The 16,075-nt window shown below is 37.5% G+C and overlaps 1 protein-coding gene across 1 annotated transcript; it reads right to left on the bottom strand.

Moving 5' to 3' along the window:
- Positions 1-2,312: 2,312 nt before the first annotated feature.
- LOC126677157 (uncharacterized) lies at positions 2,313-12,028 on the bottom strand. The gene is made up of 2 exons (XM_050371646.1): positions 11,394-12,028; positions 2,313-2,388 (listed from the first exon to the last, which is right to left on the bottom strand). The coding sequence occupies exons 1-2, from the start codon at positions 12,026-12,028 to the stop codon at positions 2,313-2,315; spliced, it is 711 nt and encodes a 236-aa protein (XP_050227603.1).
- Between the last annotated feature and the right edge of the window lie 4,047 nt (positions 12,029-16,075).

The raw sequence follows: 16,075 nt of genomic DNA, 5'->3' as shown, positions 1-16,075 counted from the left end.
GGCTCCCTCTTCCACCGAAATGCATTTGGACCATGGGTGTGTGACCGAGGTCCGGTACAATGTACCTTCTATCATGGAGTAGACGGACGATATTCGCACCAATTTGGCTGCTTCTTCTCTCCCTTCTGGGACTATTCCGTCATTCAGGTATGCAACTATGGGTTGCATCCAAGAATCCATCTCTGTGATCGGCAAAATTTCTTTCTCGTCTATCATGGGACTTACCCTCTCCTCCTTCATGTAGAGTGAGAGATACATAGGACTTTTTGCCGCAGCTGCCTTTGCCAGGGCGTCTGCCCGTGTGTTTCTTTCTCTGGGTATTGGGATTATCTCCCATTGCCCGCCATTCCTTTCTATTTCCTTTAGCACCGCCTTTGCTCTTTCCATGTATTTTGCCATGTTTGCGTCTTTCGTCTGGAATTGGCCCAAGATCTGACTTGTGACCAGCTGGGAGTCACTGTGGATCCTCAGCTTTTCTGCTTTTACTTCTCTCGCTAATGTGAGCCCTGTTAGAAAGGCCTCATATTCTGCTACATCATCAGCAAGACATGAGTGTCTAAGTAATTATATGTAAGGAAAAAATATATGCGTACTCGCGTACCTGCCACATTGTTCGTAGCTCTAAACTTCAGATGTACTGCATGCTCTATGACTACCTTCTGAGGTCCAAGTAACACTATTCCTGCTCCAGCCCCTTGTTCACTGGAAGCTCCGTCCACGAACAGGTTCCAGGTTATGTCCTCTGCGACTGCGTCAGGTGGTTTCTCAGTCATTTCTGCGACAAAATCTGCCAGTGCTTGTGCCTTCAGCGTCTTTCTTAGTTCGTACCTGATATCGTGTTCTCCCAGCTGTACCGACCAGCTTACTAGCCTCCCAGATGTTTCCGGGCGATGGAGAGCTTTGCGTAAAGGTTGGTTTGTCCGGACAATGACTGTGTGCCCTTGGAAGTATGGTTTGAGCTTCTTCGTCGTAACCACTACCGCTAACGCCAACTTGGCAATGGTTGGGTAGTTGAGCTCTGCGCCTTTAAGCGTCCTGCTTACATAGTAGATAGGTTGTTGTTCTTCCCCTTCTTCTCGGACTAGGACGGATGCGATTGTCTCTTTCCCTACTGAGAGGTATAGGTATAGCGTCTCTCCCGTGATGGGTCTGCTCAGTAGTGGTGGTTGAGTCAGGAAAGACTTCAGATTTTCAAATGCTTTCTGGCATTCTTCATTCCAAGTGAATTTTTTCATATTCCTTAGTTGCTTAAAAAATGGTAAACATTTTTTAGCCGATGAAGAGATGAAGCGTCCCAGTGCTGTGACACGGCCGTTCAACTTTTGCACTTCTCTGATGTTTTGCGGAGCCTTCATGTTTGCTATAGCTTGGATCTTTTCAGGGTTAGCCTCTATTCCCCGTTGGCTGATCAGGTATCCTAGGAATTTACCTGCTCTGACTCCAAAGGCGCACTTGGCTGGGTTGAGCTTCATTCTGAATTTGTTTAAGACTGAGAAGGTCTCTTCTAGGTCTTGGGCGTGTGTCTCCTCCGTAAGGCTCTTTACAATTATATCATCCACGTAGGCCTCTACGTTCCTTCCTGATTGATCTTTGAACATGAAATTTACCAATCTCTGGTACGTTGCTCCGGCATTCTTTAGTCCAAATGGCATAACGTTGTAGCAGTACGTCCCTTGGTCTGTTACAAAGGAAGTCTTCTCTTGATCTTCTTTGTCCATGGGTATCTGGTGGTACCCTTGCGTTGCGTCTATGAAACTGTACAAGAGGTAGCACGCGGTTGAGTCTACTAACTGGTCTATGCTCGGGAGAGGGTAACTATCTTTAGGACAAGCCTTGTTCAAGTCAGTGAAATCCACGCACATTCGATATTTTCCATTTGACTTCTTGACTAGGACAACATTTGCTAACCAGTCTGGGTAAAACACTTCTCGGATGAAACCAGCCACTTCTAATGTCCTAACTTCGTCTGCAATGACCTTCTGTCTTTCTTCTGTGAATCGTCGTTTCTTCTGCACCACGGGTCTGCTCCCTGGTTTTATGTTTAGCTTATGTGAAGCCACTTTTGGGTCGACTCCTTTGATTTCTGCTGGTTCTATAGCGAATGATTCTGAGTTGTTTTTTAGGACGGACTGTATTTCTTCTTTTACTTCTTTTGGGACCTCTGTCCCTATCTTTACTACTTTGGTCGCAATTATTTTGAAATCCTCCATATCTCCGACTGGTTCTGCGCCTCTTACTTCTTCTTCGTCTACGACTATCCCAGGGAAAGTGGCGATTGGTAGGCTTTCTCTATCTTCTGTTGTTATCATGCATCATTCCCTGGCCATTTCTTGGCTTCCCCTTACTACCACTGTTCCTTCTGGGATAGGTATCTTTAAGGTCAGTAACCTATACTGGTTACTGCGCTTGATTGGTATAAGAAAGGTGTTGGCGCAGCGGGAGGCGCGGGTCCGGATCGTATATTTCAATTCAAAATCGAAATTCTAACAATCCGGATCCTAAAGTTGATCATATCAACAACAAATGGATCGTCGTATCATTTAGTAATTAAAGCACGCATCTAAGAATCGTAAGAAGAATACCTATGTCGATTCTCCAACGATTCTTGTAGTCCCGAAAGTACGACGACCTCAAGCTCGTCCACACGAGTATGCGTCCGATTGAATCCTCGCCTTGAAGTAATCATGCAAGAGTTCCTCTTGCCGAGCAGCCCTAAGCTCAAACTCTCGCCGCGATCACTACCTTGCTCGGATGTATGAAAAACGTCGCCAAGTTTTTCCCGTGATTGATGACTACTTGAACTCCTTCAAGTGCTTTCTCTCTCTACAACTTTGTAGTGAGATGTGTGTTGTATGTTCTTGTGAAATGAGCCAGGACATGCTCTATTTATAGGCTAGAGCATGTCTTAAGAATGCAACACCTTGCATGCTAGGTGTCACACACCAAGCAAAGGTGTTGCCACCACATGACACCTTTCATGTGGTGACATCACATAGGTGACATCATATAGGTGATGTCATCATATGACATCCCATATATGACATAAGCTTATCTCATCATCACCATGACATCATCATTCCATTAACTTATGATTAGTGCTTTAAGTATCATTAATTACACTAATTAATTACTTAAGCCTTCTAATCATAAAACTTGGTTAAAATATAATTAGGTTCCTACTAATTTATAACTCTTATAAATTAGTCCCTAATTAACTTGGACATAGTACAATTAGGTTCCTACTAATTTATAACTCTTACAAATTAGTCCCTAATTTGTACTTGTTTTTCATCTTAGATTAATTTCCGAGATATGCTAGTATCTATATGAAATCCATCTTTCGTAAACTCAATCGGTTGCACACTCTATTGTGTGTGACTAACTAGGTTCACATCTATATGGCAACGAGAGACATAAGAAACGCCTTTCTTATATTAAATAATTAAATCCCATTTAATTATTAATTCTCGTAGATCGAGAGTGACGTCTAGCAACATATCACGACCCCCAAAATAGAGATGAATGTTTCGATGCATTCTTTTTGAACCAATGTTCATAATTACCGTACACTCAAAATTCCCTTCATCTTAGATTCCAATCTCGACTAGTGTCACGGTTAAGTCAAACACTGTATGTCTTGATTATATGACCTCATCTCCCAGTTCTAATTCTTGATAAATATGACCTCCACTAGAAACAACTTTCTATGTAAGTCATATACACCTGCGCAGGTTTTATCATCCATCAAGAACAATTTGAGATAGCATAGAATCTTGTCTCCGTTCATCCAGAGTGATGAATCCTTTCTAGGTTAAACCCCTATCTCCATATACAACTAACTAGAGCCAACACATCCCGCGGCTCTAACTCATGAAAGATCTAGAGTTAAGGAGTATCAAACTCTAATCACCTATATACAAGATAGTGTCACCGCAAGTCAAAGGACATATGTACAATTATGAACTAGATGACATTAAATTGACTTTAATGAATTACCATGTATAAGTCATCTAGCGTCACTTGTTCGACTCACTCAACACCTTGAGTGTCCACATGTTTATTCTGATCCCCATCAAGTAGTATGAGACTCACTACTTCCTATAATTAGTAACTATTTACTAATCAGGAGAATAAACAGAGGTGACGATCTTTCCGGGATAATGCGATGCCCTTATTCGTAGGACCCCATCGATCGTGAACGGTTATTTAGATCATTTGTATAATAGAATCTGTCACTCATATTCTTAACACCTTAAGAATAGATTCTATCACAATGTGATAAGGACAATACGTAATAAATGAACACTTAGTTGATGAGACACTTAGTTCAAATAGAACAAATATATCTTTGCCATTGGGATTAATTCTACAAATATACACGATCAAATGGCCCTAGGGCACATACTATTAACAATCTCCCACTTGCACTAGTGCCATTGACAACTATATCTAAGCCCCATCTTCACAAGATGTAAATATTAATGACTCTAAGTCATGTAAAACCTCAATGACTCTAAGTCATGTAAACCTTACTGACTCCAAGTCATGGGCTTTGTTAGTGGGTTAGCCGTGTTATTGGCTAATGCTATCTTTTAGAGAAACAATTTTCTCTTTCCAACAATTTCTTTAGATAATATGATAATGCCTTTCTTTATGTTTAGATAATTTGTGAGACCCGGCTTCTTTTGCTAGGGCAGTAGCACCATTGTGGTCGCAGAAAAGAGGAACTTTCGACTTAATGGAAGAAAATCGTACTTAGTTCAGTTATAAACTAATTTATCCAAACACCTTCTATTACAACATCTCATGTCATAATATACTCGGCTTCTATAATGGAGTATGGAGTTGATTCTTGCTTAGAACACTGCTAGCTCACTACTCCTTCATTATAGATAAATATGAATCTGGAGATAGACTCTCTATTATCCATATCTGATTATTAATCAGAATATGTAAAACGGTCTACTTAAAAATCTCGTTCTCCATTTGTTAATACCATATCTTTAGTTCTATAAAAGTACTTAAAGATACCTTTAACAACCATCCAATGTTCTCAACATAGATTGGATTAAAACCGATTAGTCCCACTAACCGCATAGACAATTTCTAGCTTTGTATGTGGCAACACATACCTCAGACTACCAATTGCCGAAGCTTATGGTATCTTTGCTAGATTCTTTCTTTCTTCAGAAGTTTCGGAAGACACTCCTTTTGAAAGAAGAATTTTATGCCTAACTAGTATCAATCCTTCTTAGAACTTCCATATTGAACTACTTCAATATCTTTTCTAAGAAGAGCCTTTAGGAGAAACCAATTATTCTCTTAGATTTATCTCTATAGAGTCTAATACTGATAATTTAGGCTACCTCTCCGAGGTCTTTGATGGAGTACGTATTAGATAAACCAAAGTTTTACAAAAGTTAACATTCCGATATTATTATTTATTAGTAATAAGTTATCTACATGCAAGATCATGAAAGTGAGTCTGCTCCCACTAACCTTCTTGTAAACATTGGGTTAATCATCATTTTTAATAAATTCATAACTCCTTACGGATTTATCAAGATGACGAAACTCGAAGCTTTCTTTCCATCCACTAGGGATCATTTTAGCTTACACGCCTTGGAACCTTCTTCGGATTAAAAATCCTCGACTTGTTCCATATAGATATACTCCCTAATTTAACCATTAAGGAATGTGGTTCTTACAACCATATGTCCAACCACAAAATCTGAATGTGTAGCCTTGGTAAGAAAAATCTTGATGGACTTAAGCATGGCCACCGGCAATAAAGTGTATTCACAATACAACTTCTTGCCTCTAGTAACACTCTTTTACAACAAGCCTAGCTTTAAAGGTCTCCACCTTTCCATTAGTACCAATTTTACACTTGAAGATGCATTTAAACCTTATTGGTATAATACCTTTGGATGGATCCACTAGCTCCTAAAATTTGGTTTCTTTATATGGAATCCATTTCAGATTTTATTCCTTCAAACCAATTTTGAAGAATCTATATCACATATAGTTTCCTCATAAGTAGAGGGATCAACACTTGATCTCTTACTCCATGACTAAACAACTCTTGTTTATCATGTGGGAAAACCATCTCTCTCCAGTGGACGAGATACTCTACTTAATCTTCGAGTTGTTAATGTAGATACATCTTTTACTAACTCCGGCTTTTAGTGGGTTTGATCAATCTTCATTGATTCAATATTTTGTTGGTAACTAGATGACTCTTCATCTAATTCTATATTCCTTTCTTAGTGTCCCTCTTGAATAAACGCTTTATTAAGAAAGACTACCACCGATAAACAACGATTGTTTGTTCGGTTCGAATATAGAAACAATATCCTAAACTGTCTTTAGGATATCCAACATAACCTTTCCATGATTGATTTTGATTCCAAATTTATCGGATATCAGTTACATGATATGTTCCGAACACCCTCAAATCTTAACATCCTTAAGACTTTATTCCATACCATATCTCATAAGGTATGTATGGAGCGGATTTAGTTGGAATTTAATTTAGAATTTTATTTGCGGTAAGAAGTGCTTGACCCTATAACGAGATGGATAAGTCAGTATATAGCTCATTCTTGATCGTATCATTTCCCACAATGTACGATACGTCCTTCTTGACAGACGCACCATTCAACCATGGTGTTCTCAAGAAGTAAGTTGAAAAATAATACCACATTCCTTTTAGGAACATACCAAATTCTGTACTCAAGTATTCTTCCCTTTTCGATCACATCGTAAAGTATTAATACCTTTTCCAATTTGGTTTTCTACTTCATTCTTGAAGTCATTTGAACATTTCAAAATCTTCATGTTTGTTCTTCATAAGACAAACTTAACTATATCGTGATAAATCATCGATTTAGAAAATGAAGTATAAGTATCTGCCTTGGTCCGTTTCTTTAAACGTACCATATACATCACTATGTATGATCTCTTAAACGGCTTTAGCTCTACCTCTTTGTCCCACAAAGAATAATCAGGCCATGTTGCCTTTAAGATACGACTCACAAATCGGAAGAGATGCAAAATCTTGATTGCTCAAGATTCCCATCCTATCTAACTTGTTATGTCTATCTTTTGCAATATGTTCTAATTATAAATGCCAAAGTTGTTTAGAAGTTTGATTACTTATGGTATTAATTTCCAAAACATCTTTTGCATTAAACATCTTTATTCAAGTCATAAAGAACATTTTGTACATATCCATACCCAACTCCGTATTATCAAACATAATACTACAAACATCCTTTGTAAATAGAAGGGTAATTGATTCTAGGGGTCACTGTACTTTTCAAAAATTGCAAAATGGTGACCGAACTTCAAAACGTAACAAATTGGTTACTAAACTTTCAAATATGTGATTTTGAAAGGTTTTTTAGTGTTTTACGGTCAAATTATACATACGTAGTAATCAGATTTTGATTATTTATAACAAATAATATCTTATATTTCATATATACACACAATCAACAAAAAATCGACTTGAAATAATTTTCTTCGGTAACCAAAAATCCTTCTATCTTAACATAACCAAATAGTATAGTAACTAAAATGTTACGTTTTGAAGTTCGGTCACCATTTTGAAACTTTTTAAAAGTACAGTGACCTCCAAAATCAATTACCCGTAAATAGAAAATGAACTACCAAATTTGTCATATAAATTTGGATATGATATTTCTATATATATTGGGTAAGTACAAAAAACTTGTTTAAGTACAACTTATGTTTATTTAAGAAAATTGAAGTTGATCCTATAGCTCTTGTCGCAACGCTTGCGTCATTCCCGAGATTTAAGATTACTTCATCTTTTTCCTTTCTTTCTCACTTTTACTAAATCCGTAAAAGATAAACAAATGTGAGAATTATCATCGGTATCCAATACCTAAGCTTTTAAATGAGCAATTGACATTGGAACATGAGATAGACACATTCTTGATGGAATTGTCGTTCCTCTCGTCATTGCCCTTTAAGTATTCACAATACTTAATACAATTTCCATTTCAATGTCTTTTGCTTTGACAAAAGAAACAATTTCTTTTATTGGCCAAACCGCCTTTTAAATATTCCAAATATTTCCGGCTATGACTTATACTGTCCTACATCTTAACAAATGAAAACACTTTTCTTTGTTAACCAATGTGCATTTCTTTTTCGCAATAGCCTTGGAGGCATCTAAATATTTTAATCAATCAAAAAAAAATGGTTTTAAACCACTAGCCGATTACTATCGTGAATGTCACTTAAAAGGATTCTATTTAATCTTATTATCCCTTAGATAGCAAAGATCTCTAATTAGTATTCGTGTTATTTTGTATATTTAACCATAATGATTTGGTCTTTATCAAAATGGCCTCCCACTATATTTTTCAAATCCTACACTTCCAAAATGGGAAACGTGAATCTTTGTTGGAAAAGATTTCAAGCGGGTGATTGAGTTCTTATAGTCATTGATCTTTCCCTCAGGTACGCCTAATTGCCGTTATTGGGATCACAATGTACTACAAGTGAACAACACTTGTTCATCATTTCTCATATGAGGTTCAATCATTTCCGGCTCCTAATGCTTTCACCCTCAGATACCCATTGTCGTTATTGGGTTTCTGCATTAGTTAAGTTTAACCCATTGAATCAACTAAGATGTATCAATTTGAATAATACACGACTCAGGTACGCCTAATTGCCGTTATTGCCGTGTACTATATCGATACACCTGTAACATCTCATGCTTAACAATAAACTCAACAACAGCCTCTTGACGATATCATCTCACCCCTATGTATCCATAGCCGACAAAATGATAACTCAAAGTGTGTTAGTTTATTGCTCCAATGGAGAGCCATTGATAAATCTATTTAATGGTTAATCAATATAAACTTAATCTTTAAACTTTTAGGAAGATTTCTTAGGGTTTAAAGTTATTCCGGTCTCACTAAGCACACAACACATTTTAGCATGCATCTCATACATATTAAAGCTAAAATGAATCATGCAATCACACATGTATGATCATGGACTTCCTAGGTCTCATTCTTTAGCCACAAAAGAATGAGCAAACTATTACATGTCTCGGAAATGATTCTCTAATCATTTACTATGTAATAGCTACTTTCTTTAGGTATCGAGGATTCATCCTCGAACCTCCGAAAGCCTCAACCGATTGCTGATGCTCGAAAAAAAAAATTGATTTTTTTTTTACGTTTTTTTTACGATTTTTTTTTTCGAGTCGGAAACTTTTCCCTGGGTGTAAAACCCCTTTTTAGCATTTCGGTTTTTTACGGAAAAAAATAATTTTTTTTTTCGGGCCGAAAACTTTTTCCCGGGTGTAAAACCCGTTTTTCAGCATTTTTGGTTTTTATGAAAAAAATATTATTATTTTTTTTTCCGGGTTTTTTTTTTTCGGGTTTCGCCTTTTTCCGCACATCCCGTTGATGACAACATAATGCACAAGCGAATAACGTATTGTGTTAAATGATCACATTAGAAAAATTCCCAGGATAGATTGGAGGGTCACGAGCGGACCACTTAAGTACCAATCTCCTAGACAGAATTTAATCAAATGTAATTAATATCACAATAGCGATTGTTCGTTTTAGAAAAAATAAGCCCTCGGAATTATAAATTACATGCCCAATAATAATTCCTAAGTCCATGATTATTTATACATATATTCAATTGTAAAGCGTTAATACTCGATGATAACCTGGCTCTGATACCACTGTTGGCGCAGCGGGAGGCGCGGGTCCGGATCGTATATTTCAATTCAAAATCGAAATTCTAACAATCCGGATCCTAAAGTTGATCATATCAACAACAAATGGATCGTCGTATCATTTAGTAATTAAAGCACGCATCTAAGAATCGTAAGAAGAATACCTATGTCGATTCTCCAACGATTCTTGTAGTCCCGAAAGTACGACGACCTCAAGCTCGTCCACACGAGTATGCGTCCGATTGAATCCTCGCCTTGAAGTAATCATGCAAGAGTTCCTCTTGCCGAGCAGCCCTAAGCTCAAACTCTCGCCGCGATCACTACCTTGCTCGGATGTATGAAAAACGTCGCCAAGTTTTTCCCGTGATTGATGACTACTTGAACTCCTTCAAGTGCTTTCTCTCTCTACAACTTTGTAGTGAGATGTGTGTTGTATGTTCTTGTGAAATGAGCCAGGACATGCTCTATTTATAGGCTAGAGCATGTCTTAAGAATGCAACACCTTGCATGCTAGGTGTCACACACCAAGCAAAGGTGTTGCCACCACATGACACCTTTCATGTGGTGACATCACATAGGTGACATCATATAGGTGATGTCATCATATGACATCCCATATATGACATAAGCTTATCTCATCATCACCATGACATCATCATTCCATTAACTTATGATTAGTGCTTTAAGTATCATTAATTACACTAATTAATTACTTAAGCCTTCTAATCATAAAACTTGGTTAAAATATAATTAGGTTCCTACTAATTTATAACTCTTATAAATTAGTCCCTAATTAACTTGGACATAGTACAATTAGGTTCCTACTAATTTATAACTCTTACAAATTAGTCCCTAATTTGTACTTGTTTTTCATCTTAGATTAATTTCCGAGATATGCTAGTATCTATATGAAATCCATCTTTCGTAAACTCAATCGGTTGCACACTCTATTGTGTGTGACTAACTAGGTTCACATCTATATGGCAACGAGAGACATAAGAAACGCCTTTCTTATATTAAATAATTAAATCCCATTTAATTATTAATTCTCGTAGATCGAGAGTGACGTCTAGCAACATATCACGACCCCCAAAATAGAGATGAATGTTTCGATGCATTCTTTTTGAACCAATGTTCATAATTACCGTACACTCAAAATTCCCTTCATCTTAGATTCCAATCTCGACTAGTGTCACGGTTAAGTCAAACACTGTATGTCTTGATTATATGACCTCATCTCCCAGTTCTAATTCTTGATAAATATGACCTCCACTAGAAACAACTTTCTATGTAAGTCATATACACCTGCGCAGGTTTTATCATCCATCAAGAACAATTTGAGATAGCATAGAATCTTGTCTCCGTTCATCCAGAGTGATGAATCCTTTCTAGGTTAAACCCCTATCTCCATATACAACTAACTAGAGCCAACACATCCCGCGGCTCTAGCTCATGAAAGATCTAGAGTTAAGGAGTATCAAACTCTAATCACCTATATACAAGATAGTGTCACCGCAAGTCAAAGGACATATGTACAATTATGAACTAGATGACATTAAATTGACTTTAATGAATTACCATGTATAAGTCATCTAGCGTCACATCTCCAAATCTCTGTGTCCGGGGTCTCTCCTCTTCCTTCTTTCCTCGATACCTGGAGCTGTCTTGTTTCGTGGTCTCCGATTGCTTGGTTAGAGTTCTCCTTGCTTCGTCTAGTTCCACATACTTGTGTGCTATCAGCATCAAGTCCTGGAAGGTGGTTGGCTTTTTCATCAGGATTTTGTCTCGGAGCTCTTCGAATCGGGTTCCCATCTTCATAGCCTCTATGGCTGTGTCGTGGTTGAGATTCTCGATCTGGACTGCCTCTTTATTGAATCTTTCTACAAAAAATTTCAGTGTTTCTTGGTCTCCTTGTTTGCACTTTCTCAGGTCGCTGGAACTTTTTTGCAGGGAAATGTTGGTCCGGAAGCGTGCTTTGAATCCTGTGGCCAGATCAGAGAAGGAACTGATTGAGCCAGCTTTGAGGTGTGAGTACCACTTCTGTGCCGAACCTTGCAGTGTTGCTGGGAACACTCTACAGAGCATTGGGTCTGTCACGTCTTGTAGCATCATAATTGTTTTGAATTTAGAGATGTGGCTCTTCGGGTCTCCTGTTCCATCAAAAGAGTCAAATGTTGGTAATTTAAATCTCGAAGGGAACCATACCAGTTGAATCTCAGATTTGAGGGGTGAGTCTTCGTCCTCCTTGTCTTCGTCTCCTCCCTTTCCTTCCTCTCGAAATTTTCTCATTGCGTTATTGATCTTTTCGTCGATGTCTATTTGTTCCTCTGCTCCCCTTCTCTTGTTTGAGGAGTGGCTTTCTCTGTCTTTCTCTCCAGCCTTCTTCTTTTTCTGCGCTGATACGGCCTCCTTGGATACGCGATCATCGTCAAGGTGGATCCGATTGCTCTTTGTTGTCTATGCGCCTGCACCCTTCTCTTTGTTCCCCAATTCTCCTTCTTTGTTTCGTGGGTGAGCATCCGCCTTATCTTTGTCTGCGTCTTTCCGCTGAGGCACTGGTTCGGACCGCCCTGTCCTCGCTCCTTCTTTCCCTCCTCTACCTTGCGTCTGGGCTTCAAGTCTGCGTCTTTCCACCGGGATCGTAGGTTGTGCTTCCTTCCCTGCATGTCGTTCTGCTGACTGGTTGGCTAGTCCTACCAAGTAATCCTGAAAATCATTAACACTTTTCATTACTTCTTCATGGTATAATGGAGGCAATGGTACGCCTTGTGGTACGTATGGCGGAACAGTTGTAGTCGATGTCACTGTCCCTTCTGTGTCTAACGACGGGAACGGAATTGGTTGGACTGGTCTTTGGTATCCTTGGTAACTGGGATGACTTCAAGGAGGATATCCTGGGTACCATCCTGATTGCGGATACGTCACGGGTGCTTGATATTGGGGGGTGTAATAACCCCATGGGGACTGCGTCTGTCCCGGAATTCCCCTTCTTAGAGGCGGTGGAGTAATGTCGTACGACACTCCTGTTGTTGGGGGAGCAAGGTTGATTACTGGTGCAATTCCTCCTCCGGTGCTGGCTATGGGGGGAAGAATTGGGCCGCTGCTTATGGGCAGAGCTCCTGTCGTTACCACCACTCCTGGTGGCGGTGGTTCTTCCTCGTTATTCATCCTCTCGGCAAGAAACCAAAATTAAGAATTTTTAAGTACGTAGAAAACGAACTAATCGTTCCCACAGACGGCGCCAAATAATGGTTCTTGAACTGCCGGTCTGAGTTTGATCCAACCTACAAAAGAAAATAGGTTAGAAGGATTCGAGCCGGTGTTGGCTCGAATACCCTCCGATGCCTAAGTCAGATAGTTTAGAGTAGTGTTGAGAGTGAATATGAGTGAAATTAGGTTTACCTGACTCAGGACTCGGTTTATATACACCATTGTCATTGTAATGTGTTAGGAGTCTTCTCCTTTATTCTGATCTCATCTTCTAGATATGATGAGATGTTCTTTGTCATTATCCCTGATCTTTAGGGAAGATTGACTTATCCGTGCTACTAGTTAGTTACTGTTAGGTTCTGGGTCAAGGACCTGCGACTGGTCTTATTGTTCAAGACCTGCGTCTTGTTGCAGTCTTCTGGTACTGTTTCAGGTGTGATATCCATCACAAACGTTTCACATTTTTAGCGAATTAAGCCAAACGTTTACAAACATTACGAAACAAAACTAAGCGTTTCACCTTTTTAGCAATTTAAGCCAAACGTTTACAAACATTACAAAACAAATCCAAGTGTTTAACCTTTTTTGCAATTTAAGCCAAACGTTTACAAACGTTACGAAACAAATTCAAACGTTTCACCTTTTAGCAATTTAAGCCAAGCATTTACAAACGTTGCGAAACAAATCCAAATGTTTCACCTTTTTAGCAATTTAAGCCAAACATTTACAAAGGTTAGGAAACAAATCCAAAAGTTTCACCTTTTAGCAATTTAAGCCAAATGTTTACAAACGTTACAAAACTAATCCAAGCATTTCACCTTTTTAGTAATTTAAAGCAAAGTTTACAAACGTTACGAAACAAAATGCAAGCGTTTAACCTTTTTAGCAATTAAAGCCAAACGTTTACAAATGTTACAAAACAAATCCAAACGTTTCACCTTTTTAGCGATTTAAGCCAAACGTGTACAAACGTTACAAAATAAATCCAAATGTTTCACCTATTAGCGATTTAAGCCAAACTTTTACAAACGTTACAAAACAAATCCAAACGTTGAACCTTTTTAGCGATTTAAGCCAAACGTTTATAAACATTAGGAATCAAATCCAAACGTTTCACCTTTTTAGTGATTTAAGCCAAACGTTTACAAACGTTACGAAATAAATCCAAATGTTTTGCCTTTTTAGCAATTAAAGCCAAACGTTTACAAACGTTACAAAACAAATCTAAATGTTTCACCTTTTTAGCAATTTAAGCAAACTTTTACAAATGTTACAAAACAAAACCAAACGTTTAAAATGTTACGAAACAAATCCAAACGTTTCACATTTTTAGCTATTTAAGCCAAACCTTTACAAATGCTACAAAACAAAACCAAGCTTTCACCTTTTTAGAAATTTAAGCCAAACGTTTACAAATGTTACAAAACAAATCCAAGCATTTCACTTTTTAGCAATTTAAGCGAAACGCTTATAAACGTTTAGAAACAAATCCAAGCGTTTCACCTTTTAAGTAATTTAAGCCAAACGTTACGAAACAAATCCAACTGTTTCACATTTTTAGCAATTTAAGCAGAATGTTTACAAACATTATGAAAGAAATCCAAACGTTTCACCTTTTTAGCAATTTAAGCCGAACGTTTACAAACATTACGAAAAATAACTAAAAATTTAATCTTTTTTAGCGATTTAAGCCAAACATTTACAAACGTTACGAAACTAATCCAAATGTTTCCCCATTTTAGAGATTTAAGCCAAACGTTTAAAACGTTACAAAACAAATCCAAACATTTAACCTTTTTAGCGATTCATGCCAAACGTTTACAAACGTTACGAAATAAATTCAAACGTTTAACCTTTTTAGCAATTTAAGCCAAACGTTTACAAACATTACGAAACAAAGCCAATCGTTTACAAGCGTTTCAAAACAAATCCAACAGTTTCACCTTTTTAGCAATTTAAGCCAAACATTTACAAACGTTACGGAACAAATACAAATGTTTCCACTTTTTAGCGATTTAAGCTGTACGTTTACAAACGTTACGAAACAAAACCAAACGTTTCATCTTTTTAGCTATTTAAGCCGAACGTTTATAAACGTTATGAAACAAATCCAAACGTTTCACCTTTTTAGCGATTTATGCATAACGTTTATAAACGTTATGAAACAAATCCAAATGTTTCCCATTTTTTTCAATTTAAGAAAAATGTTTGCAAACGTTACGAAACAAAAACCAAGCGTTTCACCTTATTAGCAATTTAAGCCAAACGTTTACGAACTTTACGAAACAAATCCAAATGTTTCCCTTTTTTAGCGATTTAAACCAAATGTTTAAAACATTACGAAACAAATCCAAACGTTTCACCTTTTTTCGCGATTTATGCATAACATTTATAAACGTTACGAAACAAAATCCAAGCGTTTTACCTTATTAGCAATTTAGACCAAACGTTTACAAACGTTACAAAACAAATCCAACTGTTTCACCTTTTTAGCAATTTAAGCCAAACATTTTTAAACGTTACGGAACAAATCCAAAGGTTTCCCCTTTTTAGCGATTTAAGCTCTACGTTTACAAACGTTACGAAACAAAACCAAACGTTTCATCCTTTAAGCTATTTAAGCCGAACGTTTATAAACGTTACAAAACAAAACCAAACGTTTCACCTTTTTAGCGATTTAAGCCGAACGTTTACAAATGTTACGAAACAAATCCAAACGTTTTCCCGTTTTAGCAATTTAATCCAAACGTTTAAAACGATGCGAAACAAATTCAAACTTTTCACCCTTTTGGCGATTTAAGCCAAACATTTACAAACGTTACGAAACAAATCCAAATGTTTCCCATAAACAAAACCAAGCGTTTCACCTTTTTAGCAATTTAAGCCAAACGTTTACAAACGTTAAGAAACAAATCCAAACGTTTCACCTTTTTAGCGATTTAACCCAAACATTAATAAATGGTAGGAAACAAATTCAAAAATTTCACCTTTTTAGCGATTTAAACCAACTGTTTACAAACGCTAAGAAAGAAATCCAAACGTTTCACCTTTTTAGCAAATTAAGCCAAACGTTTACAAACGATACGAAACAGATTTAAGCCAAACGTTTGCAAACGTTACAAAACA

This window comes from Mercurialis annua, linkage group LG4, assembly GCF_937616625.2.
Source record: "Mercurialis annua linkage group LG4, ddMerAnnu1.2, whole genome shotgun sequence".
Classification (NCBI taxonomy): Eukaryota; Viridiplantae; Streptophyta; class Magnoliopsida; order Malpighiales; family Euphorbiaceae; genus Mercurialis; species Mercurialis annua.
This window is presented reverse-complemented; position numbering and strand designations above follow the sequence as displayed.

Coding starts and splice junctions, on each gene's coding strand:
- LOC126677157 (XM_050371646.1), bottom strand. CDS start 12,028: ATGAGAAAATTTCGAGAGGAAGGAAAGGGAGGAGACGAAGACAAGGAG. Junction 2,389..11,393: donor ACGAAACAAGACAGCTCCAG/GTATCGAGGAAA, acceptor TAACCAGTATAG/GTTACTGACCTTAAAGATAC.